The sequence below is a fragment of the Protomyctophum bolini genome (assembly GCF_963924005.1).
Source record: "Protomyctophum bolini genome assembly, chromosome: 1".
Lineage (NCBI taxonomy): Eukaryota > Metazoa > Chordata > Actinopteri > Myctophiformes > Myctophidae > Protomyctophum > Protomyctophum bolini.
The window spans coordinates 21,029,415-21,052,785 of NC_137862.1; the positions used below are offsets into that span (position 1 = coordinate 21,029,415).

The following is a 23,371-nucleotide window of genomic DNA, read 5'->3' on the forward strand; positions in this document are numbered from 1 at the left end:
GTACTCTAAACATTGGGACATAGTCACATATATGGGCTGTATTTTGCGTGTCTTAAGTACCAGGTCTTATTACCTAACTTGAGTAAACTAAAGACCTGGAGGCGTGATCAATGCTCTTTGGCCACTCAGAATAGCCAAATGGCATTGACCACGCCTCCAGGTCTTTAGTTTACTCAAGTTAGGTAATAAGACCTGGTACTTAAGACACGCAAAATACATAGTCCCATTGGGACATTGCTGTTCCTTGGAGTGGTTGCACCACTCAAAAAACCAAATGTAGGAAACAAAAACTAACCCACTAATGTGTCCTGACCCACTGTTTGGGAAACAGTACTATATAACACCTGGGGAGCAGTTTGTGATAAGCGCCTTGCTCAAAGACCTTCTGATTCCCAGACGTCCTCTCCACCCATTCAGCTATTGGCCACCTCTGGCATGTCCTTCTTGAATAGGTGAATTTTGCTGTAACTTTCAACTTCAAGAGTCCAATGTATTCCTTCCTCTCTGTGACAGAGCCCAGGCTGCGATGACTACCTCGGCTCGGGCAAGGTGATGGACAAGTGTGGCGTGTGTGGCGGGGACAACACAGCCTGCCGGCTGGTCTCTGGCCTCTTCCAGCAGCACAGCCTGTCCAAGGTGGGCTACCACAAGATAGTGGAGATCCCAGAGGGAGCCACCAAGATCAACGTCACTGAGATGGTGAAGAGCCGCAACTACCTAGGTGAGATGTCAACACTCTCCTCTTGGTCTTTAACCCATTTAGGCCTGAGACTGTAGTTCTCAAACTGTTTCGTGCCAAGGACCCCCAGAATGTTTTGGAATGTATTTGGACCTCCATCTGAAAGTGTTTTGTGCCGGAGAAAGGTTTGTGTTAAAAAAATCTAAATGATTCAGAATAAAATTATTTCTCTGTACTAAACCAATGTTCTAAATCCTAAGAGCCAATCTAAAATGACACAGATGCTTTCCCTGATTGCATGGATTAATGTAGATTAGTTTAGTTGGGTGCACAGTAATTGCGAATGCAGTGAGCACTTACTATGAGACCTAGCAGATCATGTCTGTCTGTCCGTGTGTCCGTGTGTCCGTGTGTCTGTCCCGCTATCCAAATATGGAGTGTGTTGCATCAGCAATCACTCAGCTCCATATATGGGCACAAAAGGGGCCAGGTCCACTCAGCTCCATATATGGGCACAAAAGGGGCCAGGTCCACTCAGCTCCATATATGGGCACAAAAGGGGCCAGGTCCACATATACAGTAACAGCGGGACAGCCGGGACAGACACACAGACAGACAGACATGATCTGCAGGGTCTCAGCTGCGTTCGCTTCCCGCGTTTGCGCGTCTTACTGGTAAATAACAGTAATATATAACACAGAAAGATAAACAACAAACAAACAACGAAATCATGTCTGTGATGATAGAAAAGGTATAACAGAATGTAATAAAAAATAGGGTAAGCCAAATAGCATGGCCCTGATATTCATCCAATCATATCATGTTACAAGTGTATCACAGTTACAGTCAGCATTAGGGGAGTTCAATTACCTTCCAGGCTTACAGTTACCATAAACCACCTGTCCTGGATCAAATCAATTACCTTCCAGGCTTACAGTTACCATAAACCACCTGTCCTGGATCAAATTAATTACCTTCCAGGCTTACAGTTACCATAAACCACCTGTCCTGGATCAAATCAATTACCTTCCAGGCTTACAGTTACCATAAACCACCTGTCCTGGATCAAATCAATTACCTTCCAGGCTTACAGTTACCATAAACCACCTGTCCTGGATCAAATTAATTACCTTCCAGGCTTACAGTTACCATAAACCACCTGTCCTGGATCAAATTAATTACCTTCCAGGCTTACAGTTACCATAAACCACCTGTCCTGGATCAAATGAATTACCTTCCAGGCTTACAGTTACCATAAACCACCTGTCCTGTATCAAATCAATTACCTTCCAGGCTTACAGTTACCATAAACCACCTGTCCTGGATCAAATCAATTACCTTCCAGGCTTACAGTTACCATAAACCACCTGTCCTGTATCAAATCAATTACCTTCCAGGCTTACAGTTACCATAAACCACCTGTCCTGGATCAAATCAATTACCTTCCAGGCTTACAGTTACCATAAACCACCTGTCCTGGATCAAAACTCACCAAGGACAAGCAGAGCTTTACATCAAACCATGCAGTGCTTCACACTGGAATTCACATTTCATGTCAGCAGCTAGCCAATCAGGATGGAATATGACAAATCTGAAAGATACTGTGTACTGATTTGTGTGATTTTCTTTTGGACAAAGTCTTTAGAAGTACTGTCCAAAAATGAGTTTTGCAAAAATCGGCCTCCTGGCTGCAACATTCGGTGCTATCCAGGGAGTGCAGTGTGTGCACAGTTTGGCACCGACCGGGCCAACAGTGCCGGAGATTAGCAGCTCACAGACGGACAGATGGACACCCGGCAAAACATAGTATGTGCCATGCCTTTTGGCCTGGCAGAGGCAACAAACACATACACTGACAAGATTCTAGAATACAGCAGTTGTATACAAGCTCATATAAAGCTAATATGCTCAGCAGATATACAAGCTCATAGCACATCACTTTGTGCTGCACTATGAGCTTATAGATATGCTATATTTTGAATTTTTTTGCAAATCTTGAATATATATATATATATATATATATATACGTTTGTTTTTTAACATTTAATTCTGGAGGTGCTTCTGGAGGTCCGTGGCACAATATTTTTGAGATGGCGTGGGGGGGGGGGGTCCTTGACATGAAAGCGTTTGAGAACCACGTGACATATGTATGGCATACAGGACTAGTATGCGTTATTCTGCATTTACTGTATTCCCCAAGTCACAGCAGTGCGCCAGTGCAACAGGCCACACTCGTGAAACGGACTAGATTTTTCTAATTAGAAGGCAGATCAACCCCGGAGGGCGTCCGTCCACCTTCTCTAGCGTGCATGGCGGGTATTATCCACAGCCACTGTGGTGCCCTCCCAATGAAGTGCTCTACAGATAATTGGTGTCTTTAATAGCAGGGAAGAGCGGCGGTGACACAGTAGCTGTTTATTTTCAGTAGTGACTGGTTGGAATGTCAGTGTTTTGTTGTCGGAGGCTAGAGACATTGGTTTAATGAGAGCCATGCCACGTCTCCGCAGTAGGTTTTTGAGGGACAGAGCAGACACGGCCCCCAGAGGTTCCCTGAACCCTCCCCTCCTCCTCCTCCTCCCCCCTCGGGGGAAAGTGTATAAACAAGCTTTCATTAGAGGACCATGGCCCTTCAGCCTCCTCAGCCTTTTTAATTAAGGTGAGGAATTTCACCGCTTCCTCAAGGAAAAAAGAAAAGAAAAGGGAGAAGACGGCAACACTAAAGATGGATCTCTCTCTCGCTCTCTCTCTCTCGCTCTCTCTGTCGCTTTCATTCTGTCTCGCTTTTATTCTATCTTTCTCTTTGCTGTGGCTGCTTTTCAAGTGTAAACTGGGTTGCAAAGTGCACTCTTACACTCAGACTCACTGACTGTCATATACTCAAGTACCACGCACACACGCACGCACGCACGCATGCACGCACGCACACACACACACACACACACACACACACACACACACACACACACACACACACACACACACGTGCACACACGCACACGTGCACTGCGCCGCACACAATGAATGCATAAGTGGAAATGTATGCATAGATAGACAATAGTTCCTTTCAGCGAGTGAGTGCTGGAGGAACGTATTATAACAGCTTGTAGAGGAAATTAAGACCTCAGTTCCAACAGAAACGTGACACAATGATTGTTGGAATAAAAATATATCACATTTCTTTGTAAAATAGGCCTACTGTAATTGTGGTCGTGACGTGAAATTATGGCTCAGACAGTGAGTTGGTTTACCATAATGCAGTAATTATTAGCAACAACCAATAAACCAAAATGCTAAAATACAATTATTTGTTAGTTTTGAAATATTGATTGAACGATTCCCATACATTGTATTTACAGAAGTAAAAGTATTAATTGCATTGTATAATTGTATAATTGCAATTAGCCTATACAATAAACCCAACTTCCCTATTTTTGGGCGAACATTCACCGAAAACAGCAGATCGGCTTTTTCAGCAATTATTTCTAGTGTATACTTAGATCAGGGGTCTTCAACGTTTTTCAGGCCAGTGACCCCTTAGGTGAGAGAGAGATGAAGCAGGGACCCCCACTACATATTGTATAACATTGTGTTGTAGATTAAACCTTTTAGATGGCTTCATAGACTGTGTTGTTGTGTTTTGTTTCTTGTTTACACATTATCTTTTCTATTAATATTTTGGATTATGTGCACTTAAACTCTCAATACGTGTACTTGTACTCTTTCCCCATGTCTACCAAACCTCTTTGGCGAAAGTAACAGGTTTAGTAACGGGTTTAGTAACGCGTCGCAGCAAATTTGCTTCTTACCAGAATAGGGATGCTGGGGTTCAATTGGTTCATGTAAAATTAAAATAAAATAGGTATCTATCGGTATCTAGGGTTCCTGGTCCCCCTGTTGAAGACCCAATCTGACCCATGGTGTCGAGGGTATAGACCCCTGGGGATATATAGGTTAAGGTTCATATTGTCAATTGTGTAAAAGTGTTCCTAACTGTACAAATAACAGTACACACACACACACACACACACACACACACACACACACACACACACACACACACGCACACTGATTTAATGTATCCATTTGTTACTGAGAGTGGCCAAATGGACCTGTTTGTTACACAGTATGCACACTAAATTGTTTCTGAGGTTCGTACAGTGTACACAGCAGGTTTTAGGAATGACATTTTGATGGGTGCCAGGAAACAGAAGACAGGGACACGAATCAGGAATCTCCCCAACAGCACTTCTCATTCCAGCAGCGCTGATGCTCTCAATAGACTTCTGTTCTGCGCCATGCATCTCTAATGTGCTTTTAGTTGTCCAAACACTCTCCTACACGCCTGTCTAATGTTACCTATCTAATGCTTTTCTAATGGCCTCTCGTCCTTAATCCACAGAATCAGTGGACAAATACTTGAAAGATTCCATTACAGGATTTACATGAAACATTTGCCAGCATAAACAAGGTGGTCGTCTCGTCGCGTTTATAAAATGTTGCTGCTTTGAAACTGCACGTGAGATAGTTTATTCTCCTGTAATTGTGTTTTTTAAAGTGAGAAATGCAGGGGTTCAGCCTTTTTCTTTTTACTACATTGCTCATTACGTCTAAACGTTTTCACATTAAACGGCAATTACGTGGAAGTGGTTCTTATAACCGTTTATCTGTCTGTCGGCACTCTGTCAGTGAAAGGTTGTTGTCGGTCTTGTTTGTCACCTTCAGCTCTCCGTAGCCGATCGGGCCGCTCCATCATCAACGGGAACTGGGCCATTGACCGGCCAGGGAAGTATGAGGGAGGCGGGACAATGTTCACCTACCGCCGACCCAATGAAATCACCACCACCACTGGGGAGTCCTTCCTGGCCGAGGGCCCCACCAATGAGATCCTGGATGTTTATGTGAGTCACCAATCGGCTCAGACCTACAGCAGGTCATGTCCAGGGGTCATCCAGTATACAGTATATGTGCGTCCGTGGAAAGACTTGCAGTTGTCTGTGGACAATCTTTCATTTTGTTTTACTTTTTACATAAGATCATAATGTTTTGACCATAAGACCTAAATTACTGAATGTCAGTCTCCAGGATATGTATGACACTGATTTACCATGACACATATACTGTAGGAGTCCACTAGTCCACTGACCCCTGTAACCCCATACACTGTGTTATAGAACTGTAATGGTTTCTCTTACTGTCCGCTCATTTGCATGTCCACAGCAAAAAAAAAAATATATATATAAAAAATAAAAATATCATACAACAGTGTCGCACAAAAGTAGTGAAAATAGCAGATATACAAGCTCACAACGCCTCTCACCGTTCGCATTTTGAGCTTGTAAATCGTCTATTTTCAATGTTGTTTTTGTTGTTTTATAAATGATAAAAAAACGGTTTTAATCATATGACGTTTTCACCCGACAGCGACCATACAGTATATTTGGTGTGCTCTCTGAATTGTCCTCCAGTAAATCTCATATATTTGCCTTCAGATGATCTACCAGCAACCTAACCCTGGTGTTCACTATGAGTACATCCTACCCTCTGACAACCCCCAGCAGCCAAACCACAGGCAAGACGGTAAGACTACACACATCTGTCTGTCTGTCTGTCTGTCTGTCTGTCTGTCTGTCTGTCTGTCTGTCTGTCTGTCTGTCTGTCTGTCTGTCTGTCTGTCTGTCTGTCTGTCGATACATGCAGCAGTGATTCCTTTTAATCAAACCCTTTGCTTTCAAGGACCACCATGTTGATATGCACTAGACCACAGACCCCCATTTCATAGGATTTTTGATCTCTCAGTAAAATTCTGTTACTTTAACTCAGAGAGTGTGCAAATGGAACCACACAAAACACTTGGAGATGGTGGTCCTTGACATTCAAAAAGGGATCTCTGGATGACAAAGAAGAGGATCCGCACACTGTCACACTGTCACTGAAAGGAAACATGGATATATTATAAAGGAACAGGCCAGCTCATCTCTGATTTAAGAGGAGGTGCAATTGTGTGAATAAATTGATGTATTCATGGAGGCTAATCATTGCCCATCCCCATCATCTCTATTTTGAGAGGTGCAATTGTGTGAATGGATGGAGGCTAATTATAATTATCATACATGTTTCCTTTCGATGACAACTACTTTATATCTCGCTTGTTATTTTTAGTGTGCAAGAGAGAGATAGAGAGAGAGAGAGAGAGAGAGGCGTACGAGTCACTTTATATCAACTCGACTCGTTATTATTTTTAATGAGAGAGAGAGAGAGAGAGAGAGAGAGAGAGAGAGAGAGAGAGAGGGAGAAGCGTGAACTGAACTGAAAGAACTTCTACAGTATATTAGTGTAAAAAAAAAATAGCGTCACAAGACGGCCATATCCATCTGTCCATCTATTTATAAACTCTTAGTTTTAAATCAGTTTTAACGGATGAACGTTAACATTTATTAATTATACATTCTGGAAACAGCCAGGCAATTTGAGACAGTCTGAGCGCAGTTTACACTCCTAGCAGGGCCTCAGGGGGCGTGGCGTTCCAAGCATTCCAGTGCGATCACAAATGACCTTGACATGAAAAGGTTTGAGGACCACTGGAACCACAGGAACATACGTTTTTCCAGAAAACAGTCTTAATGGGTTAATCCATGTTGCTACTGCATGGCAGTGCTTCATGTGTCCTCCACATGTGCTCACACATCCTCCTGTGTATGTCCTCACACATCAGGAAACACCCTGAACGGCCAGGGTGGGGGATACAATCACCATGGCAACACCCACCATGAGGGCTACAACCCAGCTGGAGAGGGACGGTACCCAGCACATGTCCCTGACAACCAGGTGCCAGCCATACAGCCTCCCAGACGCCAACGAGACTACAACTGGAAACTGTCTGGGGCTACGGAGTGCAGCGCCTCCTGTGGCAGAGGTCAGAACTGCATAAATGCACTCGTTTTCCAAATCACTGCATTACTTCAATAACACTATTGTTACTCCCATACCAAGTTTAGCCCCTAACTACTCCTTCATGCTTTTAGCAAGACACTCCATTCCAACTCTACAACATTTGGCCTACTTAGGACATATCAGGAACCTTTTGAAATTTGAATTTGAATTACACTTTATAGATATTTCACTTTCCTATTCAATTCAATGGGGATATGACATTGTTTTCAGTTTTTTGGCACCTAACTAGTCCTTCATAGTCTTAGCTAGAAATTCTGTTCCAACTCTGTATGAAGATGTCTATTTTCTGATTGGTTGTTACATGGCTCTGTATGAAGATGTGTACTTTCTGATTGGTTGTTTCAGGATTCAGATACCCCATCTTTGGCTGCGTGCACCGGGTGAACCATGAGGCGGTGTCGGATGCGTTGTGTGACAGCACCACAAGGCCCAGTCCACAGGAAGAGCCCTGTAACCTTCAGCCTTGTCCAGCCTTGTAAGAGCTTATCCCCTCTCACTACCTTCTGTCTCCCTCATACTTAACTGTAATGCCGTCGTTCTCAAACTGTTATGTCATTTGTCAAGGACCCCCAAAATGTATTTTATGCCAACACCCCCATCTCGAAAATATTTTGTGTCAGGGACCTCCAGGAGCAAAGATTAGTTTTTTGTATTCTTGTATTTGTTTTCCTAAGGTGAAGTTTAGGAATACATTTAGGATTAGGGATTGTTTTAAGTTACGGTTGGGAATAAGTTTAGGTTTTTGGCATAGTTTAACTGAAAATAGCCAATCCAGCAGAGATGCTATTTTTTTGCCAAATGCTCGCCCCCAGAATAGGGATGCTAGGGTTCATGTGGTTCATGCAGTTATGGGTTATATCATTTAAAAAGTGATTATGTACTCTGCTGAATACATAGACTGCTTCTAGCTTTCTATGCCCTGGGCTTTTCTGATATGAAGGAGGAGGATTGGGATGTGTTCTAGGCGGATAGGTGGGGTTTAATAACAACAATCATCTAGATTCTGTTTAATTGTGCTGTTTTAGCATAGTTAGGACAAAGACTGGAGTGTTCTTTTTTATTGAAGCAGGCCATGTCTTGTGATTATGATTAAATTGATAGTGGATATAAACCAAAGACTGACTAAGGCCTAACAGGCTCTAGTTCACTTGAATGCCCTTGGCACAGTTGGCACACAAGTTGGCACATCCAATCCGAGACGTTAATCAGGTACTGAGCAAAACTAGAAACAAACTAGAAAAGACAACAACAAAACACTCACTCCAGTTTAGCAAGAATGTATTTCACTCACGGTAACGGGTACTGTCGCCCATAATCCATCTTGCCCTTATTTTGTTTTGCCGATCTCACACCGACCGCTCGGTGCGGCGGTTCTTGTATTCTTTCTAGTATTTTGTTTTACGGAGAATAAGGTTAGAAATAAGTTTAGGGTTAGACATAGTTTTACTGTGGTTAAGTTTAAGAATAGGGTTAGGTTTCCTGGGCATAATTTACTTTGGTTACTTTAGGAATACCAGGCTGAGCAGGTCCGCTGGCTGTACGCCTGGAGTGAGTGGGTAAAAGGGCGACTTCGTTAGTATTGGCACCCACACAGTGCCTGTGTGACGTTTGGAGCTGAAACTCTTCATGGATGCAGAGCATCATCTTCAAATGTCACACAGGTGCATAGTTTACGCCTGTATATATAATATACAATATGGAACCAATGAAAAGTATTAAAACCTCCAAACCACCTAACTCCAACTCAGGTTTATTTCCTCATTACTCATTGTAATCAATGATCAATAGACGATTGAAATACAGTAACAACTATCCACATTCACTGGTCAAAGACTTCACTTCAGATGGATTTAAAGTGATGATAATATAATGACTCATGCAAGTATCTGACAATGTATAGAGGCATAATACCAACTTCGATTATGCAGTATTGTGTTGTTTTTTTTACAAGTTGATAATTTTATATTTTGGACATAATTGGTTTCTGCCCGACATTAAGCCCTTTTCAAACGGGCATCGATTAACACAGATGTTGTCACCTGGAACAACGACAGGTCTGCTCAAGACGCTCCCACGTAAATACGCTTGCGTTGTCGCCCTACGACTTCTCCGCGCAAAACCGCAGGTCTCATTGAAAATGAATTACTTGGCGCATTAATCACTGCTCATCTGAAAGGACCTTTAGGGATAGAACAACACGTTTGCTATTGCTGCAGTACATTCAGTATTCTAGTTGTATTCTGAATGTACAGTATGTGGTTGCTCATACAGTCTTAAATACACTAATGTTAGTGATCACCTCATTAAGTCACGTATGTGATTTCCCCTAGTAGCCACCCAATCATCACATATCCATCTCTCTGACAACGAGGTCCTTGTGTTCGCAGCTGGGACATCGGAGAGTGGTCGGAATGCAGTAAGACCTGCGGCCTTGGCATGCAGCACCGCCAGGTCCTGTGTCGACAAGTGTACGCCAACCGCTCCCTCAATGTCCATGTCAGCCGCTGTCGCCACCTGGAACGACCCGAAACCGCCAGCACCTGCCAGCTGAAGATCTGCAGCGAGTGGGAGATCAGGACAGAGTGGAGTGCTGTGAGTGCAAAATAATTCACACCCGTGATTTTATTGTGATAGTTATACTGTACTGTACTCTATACTGTCCGTTACAGTTTTATTGTTAGTTATATAGTTATAGTGCTCAGTGTGAATGGGCATGTAGGCTGCTCAACTGTGGGGTCACCCAGTGGTATTGCAAACAGACATAGTCTAAAAATGCTCCAAATAAAATCTGCTTCATACTATTTTCTTAGAGGTTGTATTCCTCCTGACAATAATGAATACAATACATAGCTTGTTTCTCCAAATAAAAGCCCAGGAAAATTAATTGTTCTCCCTCCCGTTTAACTGTGGCCTCTTTTCCACCGGTGTTGAACCGGTTTGCTTATTTTTCCCTGCCTAATATTGTTAATTTCCAGTGTTTCCACTGAAAATGTTGGTTCGGAACTGGAACCAAAAAATGTCCGGCGGTTCTGTGAAAGCACCAAGTTTCCAAGGATCTAGAACAGAACCAGTTCTAGAACCAAAGTTATTTAGGTGGATAAGGGGCCTGTGTGCTGTGTGACTTAAAGTAATGATATTTTATTTATTCAGACACTTATGGCATTCTAAACCTTTTCATGCCGCGACCCCCCAAAATAATCATATGGGGTGCCTGACCCTGAGGCATCACATTTAGTTTGAATAGCCGATCTACAAGCCCACGAGTCACAACAGCTTGCAATGTGAGGCGGGTTGCAACCATGCAGTAAAAAGTGTAACTTCTATGAACACTGAACCTGTAATCCCTTCTTACGTTAATTTAGTAGTGCATTCATTGTAATCGTGTTGCCTGTGTCTTCCTATAGTGCTCAGTGCCATGTGGGCTGGGCCAAAAGTCCCGGGAGGTGCGCTGTGTGAGCAACGTGGGTGACTTTGTTCCCGACGAGGAGTGCAACATGAACCTTCGGCCCGGCGACATGGAGAACTGTGACATGGGTCCCTGTGCCAAGAGCTGGTTCTACACCAACTGGGGCGATAGGGTAAGCTCATTTCCGTCTGCCAGTGAGGCAGTCAGTCAATCAATCAATCAATCAATCAATCAATCAATCAATCAATCAATTGAAATATTTATTGTCAACGTTCAGGATTGAAATAAATGTTGCGTATTGAGTATCTATTTATGCTCCGCCTGGAGATTAGACAGTATTAGAGGCCGCTATTTCAGAAATCGCATTCAGAAAATCTAGTTTAAAGTGTTCTCCCCATACTGTATATGGGCATGTGTGTTTGTGACACACACCCACACACAGTCTGCAGTTCACCCAGAATGTGACACTTATTTATAAAAACTTATATTATAAAACACAAAAAATATAGGTTTGTGCACTTACTGGTTTACCCACTATGAAACAGTGTTGATTTTGACAGCAATGTTTGATTTATTTTTTTGAATAAAATGTCATTTAGTTTTTGTCATATTTTAGTCATCCGAAAAGTTTTAGTTTTAGTCGACTAAATATCACAAGATTTCAGTCGACTAACTTTACAGTTGATTTTGTAGTCGACAAACATTTTTTGTCATAGTTTTAATCGACAAAATTAACACTAAGTAAGGCATTTTTAGTTTTTCTTGTATTAGGGTTAGGTTTTTTTTCTTGTATTTTTAGGCACAACCTTGTCTTCAGACCCCCATGTGTGCTTAGCTGGCCTGGGGTCAAATCCCATCAGTGCCTCTGCTTTCTTACTTTCTGTCTAAATAAATACAAGATACAAAATATATCCCTTTCTCACAGGAGATTACTTTTCTTTTTTTCACATACCCAGGACCTCCATTTTCTAATGCTATCTTTAGTTCTTTCTTAAATAATACATACAGTATGTGTTTATCGACTGTCTACTTTTTGGTTTAGCACAGAGGCCGAAAGAGGCATTTATAGAGTGACGTTTTCGATTGATTGAATACTTTTTAACAGTTTGCAATAAGTACAGTGCGATTTTACAATGATGCTAATAGGATATAACACAAAGGCCCTAAAGGGCTTGTTTCCATACAGTGGTCCATTGTGTGTGCAGACATCTTTTAATGAATAATCTGTTCACCCTTCACTAATACGAGTAAGTCACTCACACACCATTATATCACTTGGTAATAGTGTTTTGACCCACTGTGACCTGACAGCATGAAATTACATGCACATTAGAGGTGGTCCGAAATGGATCTTTCAAGGCTGATACTAATTCTGATATTTTGAAGAACAGGAATGCTGATATCAACCTATATGCTCTTTTGAAGATTCCCTTGTCATTTCAGATTTTTGCATTGGCTATACAGATATACAAGCTCACAGTGCGTTACTTTAGTTGGAAATATTGGTCAATCCAAAACCTCAAATGGATCAACTTATACCTTTTTTTTCTCTCCATAAAAATGATCAGAGACTAATCTTGTCTAGCTCTTGTCATAGTGTTCGGCTGAGTGCGGAATGGGCGTACGGACGCGTGGCGTGCTCTGCCTAACCAACCACATCAGCAGCCTGCCCCTGGAGGGGTGTGGCCATGAGCGCCCCGCCGACTCGCAGGTCTGCAACAACGGAGCATGCGAGAGCCACATGGAGTGGTTTACTGGTCCCTGGAGCCAGGTATGTACGGTACGGGATAAGATGAGGTCATGCCCGTGTCAAAGAGAAGTTATCTACAGTAAAGCAGCACAATGATTACACAGTTATTTTACAGTAACATTACAGATGTGGTGTCTCTCTGGTGGTTTACATTTTGTAATGTCTTACAATACATGTAGTGATCAACCAATTATCAGTTTTCAGTGCCCACTGCTGATGCCCAGGGCCGGATTTATCAAACAGGGGGCTCTAAACAAAGCATTGTCAGGGGGCCCCCTGCACTGCCACGCCGGGGGGGGGGTCCAGAAGAATCTGTAATTTGCCATGAAAATGCTTCAATCTGGTGCACTTTAAGATCAAAATTTTGATCTAGTAGATCTGCTATTTTTGCTCTTTTTTAAATTGAAATTCTGAATAATTTTTAGCTATTTCTGAATTGAAATCTTGAAAAGTTAATGTTTTATTTAATTTCAAATATATATATATATATTTTTTTATATTAATTTTTTATCCCACGATTTTGTAACCCATTTTTCACCCCTGTGTCAATCATCTAATGTGATCCTGGGCTCACACCCTCCACCAACCTAGTCCCCATATATGGGGGACAAGGGGAGAGCAACGGACTTGAACTCATGCTTCCTTCATGCCTGAGTGTCCAAGTTGCTCCTTTACACCTGACAGGGGGGAGTTTCCCTGGTTGGACATAGCGCATGGAAATACAAATACATTTATATGTTCCTACTTCTTATGTTAAATTTAGGAACTTAAATGCAAATACATTAGACATAAAAAAAAACTAGTAGGCCTACTCATAATATAGACTATAGTAATTAAAGCGGATCATGTTTGCAAATTGTAATTGTAATTGTAATTGTTTTGGGGGAAAACATAATCTTTCACCTGGACAGGACCTTTAATGACAATGTCACACCGCTCGGCGCTCCCTATCACTCAGCTGTCCTGTCCAAAGAGCTGGGTCATCAGTTATGATGTCATTCACTGGCACTGCAGGTGCTTCAGAATCAGATTGCTCCTCCTCTGGCTCCTCATCTTCAAGTCACTGTTACTGTCACTAGTAATAATATTAACAGCCTTAGTTGCAGCAGCAGCCTCACTGGTACTAGCCGATGGTACTACTGGGGCCCCAGTAGTACCATCATCATCATCATCATCATCATCATTGTTGGGAACAGGTTAGACAGCTCGATGGGTTGCTATGGTTACTATGGTCACGTGGTGTTGGGTGGTGTGGTAGCAAAGTCAGCTGTTCACCGGTGGCATTTGCATGAATGGAGAGAGAGGGGGTGAACGGGGAACGTCCAACTTTGTTGACCGCAAATCGCTTTACTATATGCTGTGATTCACTGTGGTACTAAACTTTTAACATTAATAAACATAACAAAAGCAGTACCCTGGCCTGGAGCAATGATTCTCACATGACAACGATTGAAGCAGCGAGTCTGACAGCCAAAACATTTCCCCGCTTTAGCCTCTCGGCGTCATACGGTATAGACGCCCTAAAATCATCATCATCATCACTGATGCTAGTAGCAGCCCTAGTAGCAGCAAACTCACTTGTAGTCGATCGACTAGTAGTTGCAGCCTCAGAACCGACCTCATTGTTATTGTTAGTGTCTACATTATAGCCTCCTGGTGCAACACTTCCTCTTGCTCTCTCTCTCTCCTCTAAAATTGGGTTGGGTTCTTCTGCTGGCTTGAAATAACTTGTTAGCTTGGGTAAAGAAGCCCGGAGCATTTCAGCTTTTTTCTTTTTCTTGTCTTTTTGAGATCCACTGGGGTAAACTCGTTTCATGATTGGTGTTGCTCTTAGTTGCACTCTGACTCACTCATTCAACTAAACTAGTACAAACTCAAATGAACAACAAACTGATGCAGCAGAAAATGCAACAAGAGAACATATGCATGACACACTCACTGAACACCTTATTGGTAGAGGAAGCCTATTTGTTGTAATTTCAATTGGTATTAATACCCAAACAATCATTTTCGACAGGAGAATGATCTGCAATTTACGTCACTGAAAACTTTCATATTAAATTAATTTACTCACCTAGAGTTTAAATCGTAAAATGGAGGATCATGTAAGAACACACTTTTGTTATTGAAGAGCAGGGTAAATATGACGTTTTGCGCAAAGGTCCTATTCCTTTCCTGACAGTCTAGGCTGTATGATTGCTGTTGTTTTGTTTTGCAACATTATTTCCACGTTGAATCGTTCTGACGGCCGAGTTTGAGCAGCAGTATAGGGGGACAGGGGGCCCCCCTAACCGACCGCAATAGGAGAAAAATCAACTGCGAGTCTGCGACGGAACGGGCTGGCGGGGCTGCGATATTAAACATTTTTCAGGGAGAACTCTCGGGGCCTCTAGCCGTCGGGGCTCTACGCAGCTGCGTAGTTTGCGTAGCGGTAAAAACCGCCCCTGCTGATGCCGATACTTAGAGAATCGGGATGCCGATTAATTTTGTTTTTATTTGTATTTATTTTTCAATCGAAACAGTAACAGACATTTAGTCCCCTATTAATTAAGGCAATGGGTTCAATCCCCACATCCATCAATCCATGTCCAGTTAGTAATCGGATGTTCCATCAAAGTATCACTGACAAACTTATGAAGATTTTATTGAAGATTTTATTCATTAAAGGGATTGTGACATTAAAAAAAAGGTTTTGGAATTGTTCTTATTTTTTTTAGGTTTTCTAATCTCAATTGCACCCAAAAAACGTGAACTTTTAACATTCAGTAGATTTTCTGTGATCTGGGGTTTTCTGGCTCAAACAGGCCTCTGATTTGCCAGCAGTTTGCGATGTAAGATCCTGCAAATCCCATATATGTCAATGGGATTTGCCAGCAGATGTCACTGTTTTCACTGTTTTGCCTGTTTTCATTGTAGCTCAAAAGGCTTCCAAACCCCAAAGGAAACTTCAGACCACAGAAAATCCACTGAATGTTCAAAGTTCAGGTTTTTTGGGTGTAATTGAGGTCATAAAACCTAAAAGAAAAAAGAAAAATAAATGAAAATGAATGAATGAATAAAGAAAACAAAAAAAACTTTTACTTCAATCTGTTCCTGCATTGGCTGTATGTATTGTATAGTATGCTCAGTTGGCAACATGTAAACATGTTGTGTTGTGTGTATATTATGTTCCAGTGCTCTGCAGAGTGTGGCTCAGGCAGCCAGCAGAGGGCGGTGGTGTGCCTGATGAAATCAGACGAGGGCTTCGCTGTCATGCCTCCATACGAGTGCTCCTCCCTGGACCGGCCGCTCAGCCAGCAGAGCTGCCACCTCAAGGAGTGTGGGGCCAAGTGGTACCACACCGACTGGAGCGTGGTGAGTAAGGAGTGTGGGGCCAAGTGGTACCACACCGACTGGAGCGTGGTGAGGCACACCAGCCAGCCCACACTTCACTTCACAGTTCACACTATGGATTCACGTTCTCAGTCGCCACGACTGACTTCAGTCATTTGGATTCCATTAGAAGGCAGCGTGTCTTGTATGAAAGCATGCTTGTGCACAGAAAATAGCAGATCTACAAGCTCACAGCACGTTGCACGACGTGCTGTGAGCTTTTACATCGGCTATGTTCAGTCTTTGACGTTCAATTCAATTCAATTTTATTGAAGCGTCAAATCACAGCAATGTACATGTGACCTGAGGAAGCAATTTTGCGACAGTGGTAACAAAAAACTCCCCCTTAACTGGAAGAAACGTCGAGCAAACCCAGGCTCTAGGGTGATCAAACTAGCAATCAAATGAATGTTTTAGCACAACTTCATCATCATGGCACCATAAACATCGTCACTGTCGGTTGGACAAAACTGTTACTTCTCAGGATTCAAAACATCAAAAGTAGCAGATCGACAAGCTCAAATTCATGTTGCATAAACATGAATTGTCTCAGAAAGTTATTTTTAAGCAAAAGGCTGATGCACATTGCACACCTCAGAAGTGACAGTGACAGTGACAGTTTGTATTAGTAGTAGTATTGGGAAACTTCACAGTATAATTGAGTAAAAGTATATCAAACATTTTCTGTTTGTCTTCTTTAACTGTCTACCATTAACCCCTCCAGTGCTCTAAGACGTGTGAGGGTGGGTTTCGTGTGCGGGAGGTGCGCTGTCTCTCTGATGACATGCGGTCCACTGAGGCTTGTGAGGAACATCTCAAACCAGCAGGGAAGGAGGACTGCAACCCAGAACCCTGTATACCTCAAATAGGTCAGTCACTTCCCCGAATGATCAGCTTTTTATATATTTTACCACTGTAAAGCACTTTGAAACCTTGTATTAAAGTGATCTTTTTTGGTTAAAACAACCCCTTTTTTTGAAGCAGGTTGAAGCACTACAGTATATTCTGATAGCTATCAAGTTTGTTCAGTAACAGAGTTCATTAAAATTCATTAAAAATTCATTAAAATCAGGTGTTACTTTGCGTTTAAGACTTTAATGATACAGATGTATTTCATTTTGTTTCAGATGAGAATTGCAGAGACAAGTATTTCAACTGTAACGTGGTGGTCCAGGCTCGCCTCTGCGTGTACGACTACTACAAGACCACGTGCTGCGCGTCCTGTTCCCGAGTGGCCCATAGACAGTCCATCCACCGTGGACGCAGCTAGCGCACTCTCCCATGGCCTCTAGGATCCCCGGTCGGGCCTGGGCTCTGTACCCACAGCAGGCACTCTGTTTCTCTCCCATGGCCCCTAGGATCCCCGGTCGGGCCCGGGCTCTGTACCCACAGCAGGCACTCTGTTTCTGAGTCAAAGACATTAACCCAGAAGGGAGTCAGTGGGGGGTGTTGTCGGACTGCCTGAACCTGCCCGGAACGGACACTTTTATTTTAGGAGTGACGGAAATAATCAGCTGACAGAAGGGACACGTCCTAGATTTGCTTGAAGATCGTCACAGGGAATAGCTTGGAATAACGGTGGATACACATTGACCTACAGTAGGACATTGGAGGAGTAGGGGTCACTGTCTAATGCAAGCAGTGAACCCTAAACAGCCCCAGATTGTCCCTGGCCTTTATTCCAAAAGGTTGTCAAATACAAGCTGTCCTATCAAACCGTCCTACTTCACTGTGGACAATCTGAGAATTGACTGAATAATGGTTGGACCAGAGAAAGCAGCATCAAGCAGAAGAACGTAGTACAAACCCTTTTGGGATCAAACCCGGTACGTCCAATCAAATGGGAACCGTTTCACGAATCATGACAAGCGGTTTGCAGTTCTCAGTCAGCTAAGCTAAATGACAGTGATGAAAATGTACTTCTGGGCTGCCATGATAACAGGACATGTACAGGGAGAAGTTGGAGAGCTGTTCATTGTTGTGTATATTGTACAGTATATAGATCCTACACCTTCTAATAAGCTTTTCTTCACTACAATCTGCATATCGTTGCTGTCGGGCAGAATCTCCATATTTTAACTTTTTGTGTTTTTTCGTAAATTATTACCCTACTTGATCATACTACGTGTGTCAAAAGTAGCAGATCTGCAAGCTGAAAACGTAGCGCAAAGCGACACATTTTGAGCTTGTGAATCAGCTACTTTTGATGTGTGTTTTCTTTTTTTCTTTTTTTATCCTGAGAAGTAACTGTTTTGGACATACAGTATGAGGTTTTCACCCGAGAGAGACGATATTTATGCTCATGTGCTATGAAGCACTATGAAGTGCTAAAATCATGAATCAGTAAGTACTATTGAACTCTGCCAAACGGTAACTGACCAAAGAATCCTCCCTGTTGTCGGGAGAACAGAAGACTTGTCCTCAATGTACACAGAGCTTCCATTTTGGTGCTGCTTAAAGCCTAGTTCTCTGTGTCGCATATTTGGTTGCGTTGAAGTGTGCAAGAAGCTAGCTTAATTAGGGGTCTTTCTCTCTTGATATAATTTCTTGTCACACATTGTGTCCAAAAACACATACTAAACATACATAATACACAGTTATACACATGATGACAAACAGAGATTGTTTCCGGGTAGCTCAGTCGGTAGAGCACTTGCCTTTGAACCAGAAGGTCAAGGGTTTGATCCAAGGCACCACCAGTGTATAGAGAGTATAGCCTGATCTTAGGTGTGTCAAGTCATGCCGTAAGTAGGCCTACTGGGAGCTGATAGTAGGTGTGGCACTTCACTTCAGCTCTGTCTATCGCACTGTAATGGGGCTATAGCCCCTCCGACATACTTGCTGTCACCTCAGTCAACATTGAGGTTGAAATGAGTATTATAGAGAAGGTACTTGGCTACTTGAAGTTCTTGTTTTTTTTAAGCTAACAAGTGTGTGGTTGCATTGCATTTAGTCAAGTCTGTTTGTTTAATTGATTGATTGAATACTTTATTAGACAGAAATGTGAAAACAGCAACAGAGTACAGTCACTTGGTCTAAAAGGATGGCACCAAAATAAGTCCTGTTCCATTCATGTATTCAATTCATAATCATGACATGAAAAAATAACAACAAAATTCAGTGTCATCACAATAACACACTATATGTAGAGAGTGGAAGAAAAAAAGTAAATGCGAGTAAAGGGGGGGGGGGGGTCACCTGTCTATGGGAGGCCTACTGAAAGGTGGATTTTCAGGCCTGTTTTAAAGGAAGCCAGTGATCTACATTCACCCAGGTGTTCACTGAGGCGGACACAACAGTTCACAATAAACTAAACTACAATAAGTAGAGTTTCCTCCAGAAAGTGTCCTCTCGCTGAATCCAGGGCTGGTGGTGTTTCTTCATCTCCTAATTGTCCCTTTTCTTTATGGTGCTTTAGCTTTTCCTCCTACACGCAAGCACGCACACACGCTAGGGCTTTAAGCAACTAGTTGACTAGTAAATCCACTAGTCGACCTTGTTGGTACTAGTTGACTAATTGATAAGATATTTTTAGCCTCAAGATAAGATAGATTATAGTTATAGTCTCCAATGTACACAGTTTTTAAATGTACAACTATTATAAAAAAAAAAACAATAGGTAGGCCTAGTTAAACAACTAGTCGACTAGTAAACTAGGCAACTAGTACAACTCACTAGAAGTGAAAGCCCTAACGCACCCATGCCAACAAACACACACACACACACACACACACACACACACACACACACACACACACACACACACGTGTGGCTGCTAGTGTGGCCATCAAAGTATTATAAAGTTATATACACCAAAGGATATAGCGGCACAAGTTCTCTCAAACGGAAGATAACTTAATTTACACTGGGCAATTGGGCATGCTGCATTCATCACACCCTCACATGTCTATTGTAATTTTATGCACTTGCATGGGGGGTTTCTCATATTTCTAATAACCTCATGTAATTTCCCCCCTGAATGAGTGAAATATGTCACATCACATGTTCTTTATGTGAAATAATAATAAGTAAAAAAAAAAAAAAAGCATTCCAGGCAGCCCAACACTTCACCAGCTGATGTCACCACATATACCTTTTACCAGAGAAAGAAGCCATTAATGAAACCACCTGGTGTAGTGTTTGATTGTAATGAAACACTACTGCTACTGTATTATGCTTATGAGCCTTCCCATAAATCGTACAGTGCCCAGTACCCACAAGGGGATGAGGTAAGAGAAGAGAGCATACTCTTAACGTGTGAATGCAAGAGGTCTGCTTGATGACCTCTAACCCAGCAGGTTGTATTTCACCATGTGCAGCTCCTCCTTGGTCTTCATCAGGAGCCTCCCTGGCTGCTAAAATAAAAACTTGGCTAAATAATAAACCAAAACGCAAATCATAATTAACTTTACCCAACGACTAATTATGAAGGGCTGAAAGACTCACTTCAACAATAACAATGAATATGTATTTGTTTTTCTGGCACAAAAGGGTAATGAAAACATTCTAAAACAAACACAAATGCATTGGCATCAGCTATTGGACAATCACTGTTGCACAGCCTAACACAGGCCAGGGAGGAGGGCTAGTACAGTACAGTACAGTACAGTACAGTACGGTACGGTACAGTACAGTACAGTACAGTTCAGCACCACTCACTTCAGACAGGTCTGATTTTTACTCTGGCTTGGCTCCATGACAACTGACATTTCCCTCCAGAAGTTCTGATCAAGTGCCACAAAGAGTTCACTATTTCATGTGATTTTATTGTATTATCCATGTGCAAACACAGCCCATGGCTCATGTATATTTGATGTATGTACTGTACAGTATGTATTCGTGATTGATATATCTGAGAGTGACTTGCTCATTCGACCGAGGACAAGGAAGCCCTCTTTATTTATTTACGTGGGTTCAGAGGGAGAGACACTGGTTTATCAGACAACACAGTTATACATTTTAACTCTGAGAGGTGTACAGATCATAATTATGTAACCAAATTGATTATGGTTATATCTGTATAACTCTCGTTAACACATACCGGAAAAGCATTTGTGCCATTTTAGATTTCAGCTTTTTTTAATCCTGAAAAGTAACACTTTTGCACAAATTGAGGTTGATTATTCCTGGAATGTCACAGTTTGTGAATAACTTAGTTTTTTCTGTAGAACCATCTTCTGAAAGTAAGGCTTTCCTCAGCTAACAAACAAGCCCATCTACTTCCTACTATAATCCATTTTCAGTCAGATCCAATAGGCTTGTGCCTCGTATTCATTTGCATTTATGTGCAGTAATATTCTTCAGTAGCTTCACCCCTAACATTTACCTCTTATCCATAAGTACTGTATATTAATGTTAAGTTAAAACATTCATCAAGTATGCAGTGAATTCAACCCCTAAGGGAATGAACCATTCTGAATGTGTTGACTTAACTGTGCTGTATAAGTATACTGCTTTAATGTACTGTAAGATCACATACATAGCCTACTGGACTTTGAATTACAATACAGCAGTATTTAACATCATCCAATAAAGTTTTTGTCATCTGTATCACTTCTTCTGATTTCTCAGAAAATGCAGTTTCAAATTTAGAAAAAAAAGTTATCCTCGTTTCTCATCATTTTGGACCATGGGCTATAGCCCATATCGTACGGCATACTATAGCACGCCGTTTTTCATCATTTTTGAGGATTTGAAAAAAAATAAAAAATAAAAAAACGATGGGTTATAGCCCATGTTTTTTGAAATTTTGAAAAAAAGGTTATCCTCGTTTCTCATCATTTTGGACCATGGGATATAGCCAATATCGTACGGAATACTATAGCACGCCGTTTTTCATCATTTTTGAGGATTTGAAAAAAATGAAAAAAACGTTATATGTAGAGAGTGGAAGAAAAAAAGTAAATGCTCGTTTCTCATCATTTTGGACCATGAGAAAAACCCTCCCTGATTCAGTGAACAGCTTATCTTACTAGAGCAAGGTCAAATACATGCAGTAGTCTCAAACCAAAATAGACCCTTCATTATGGCAAGTTTGTGACTGGTGGCAGACACCATGGAGACTGATAAGGAGTCAACAAGATATTAAAATGGGACAGATGAAAACATATTTTGGCCATAACCATGGATGACACGACATTTAGGATGATAAGGGACAACGCTGTATAAACAGGCAGTAGGCCAAGAGTAAAATGATGATATGGAGCATAAGGTGACAATATGAATGATCCGGCCTGGTTCAAAGTTCAGTAGAATATGGGACATGGACCACTGGACATTAGTTTGTAAACAGATAAGACCCATTTTATCTATCATACACCATTGCGGAAAAATTGCGAAGTGTTCCGAAGGAATTTTAGAAAATTGCGGAAATTGCGGAAAAAACAATGGGTTATAAAAAAAAAAAAAATTTAATTTTTTGAAAAATTGCGAAATTGCGGAAAAATTGCGTAGTCTTGCGGAGGAATTGAGGAAAATTGCGGAAATTGCAATTTCTGGTCCAGGTCTTTCAAAAAACATGGGCTATAACCAATCGTTTTTTTAATTTTAAAATTTTTGTCAAATCATCAAAAATGATGAAAAACGGCGCGCTATAGTATGCCGTACGACAGGGATACTCAAATAGATTTACCTGTGGGCCACATTACAAAAATGGCAAGGGGCCAGGGGCCAGTAGATAAAATTACGACATTAATGATACTTGATAACTTCTCTCTTTAAATTGCTTTATTTTCGCAAAATGTATCAAAGTACAATGTGCACATGCACACAATATGCAAATAAATAAATGTGTTACATTTTCTTGCATAAACACAAAGAGCTGTTTCCATAACTGCACAAATTATTGCACATAACATGAGTAGCTGTTATAATAATTTTGAAAAAAAAAGTTAGCCTCGTTTCTCATCATTTTGGACCGTGGGCTATAGCCCATATCGTACGGCATACTATAGCGCGCAGTTTTTCATCATTTTTGAGGATAACTACTCATGGACAGACAGACAGACAGGCAGGCAGGCAGGCAGGCAGGCAAAGAGCTATTATAACAGCTACTCATGTTTGTTACCTTATATTAACCCTAGAACACTAAACATATTTTTTGTTACACCATCACCAAACACGGGTATATTTTACCCAATATAAAATATTCCATAAACAATATTTCTCATCAAAATATATTGCAGTATACAGCAATACGTGGCAACTAGAGCTT

The 23,371-nt window shown here is 41.6% G+C and overlaps 1 protein-coding gene across 2 annotated transcripts in view; it reads left to right on the top strand.

Moving 5' to 3' along the window:
* Window positions 1–19,331, top strand: part of thsd4 (thrombospondin type 1 domain containing 4) — a 68,723-nt gene extending 49,392 nt beyond the window's left edge. For both annotated transcript variants that reach the window (XM_080764791.1, XM_080764792.1), the window contains exons 8-18: window positions 514–721; window positions 5,402–5,577; window positions 6,169–6,256; window positions 7,392–7,592; window positions 7,976–8,105; window positions 10,018–10,222; window positions 11,035–11,208; window positions 12,634–12,807; window positions 15,961–16,140; window positions 16,883–17,027; window positions 17,286–19,331. In XM_080764791.1, the coding sequence (XP_080620917.1) occupies window positions 514–721; window positions 5,402–5,577; window positions 6,169–6,256; window positions 7,392–7,592; window positions 7,976–8,105; window positions 10,018–10,222; window positions 11,035–11,208; window positions 12,634–12,807; window positions 15,961–16,140; window positions 16,883–17,027; window positions 17,286–17,428 (1,824 nt within the window). In that variant the 3' untranslated portion in view covers window positions 17,429–19,331. The remainder of the gene's footprint in view (window positions 1–513; window positions 722–5,401; window positions 5,578–6,168; window positions 6,257–7,391; window positions 7,593–7,975; window positions 8,106–10,017; window positions 10,223–11,034; window positions 11,209–12,633; window positions 12,808–15,960; window positions 16,141–16,882; window positions 17,028–17,285) is intronic.
* The last annotated feature ends 4,040 nt before the right edge of the window (window positions 19,332–23,371 follow it).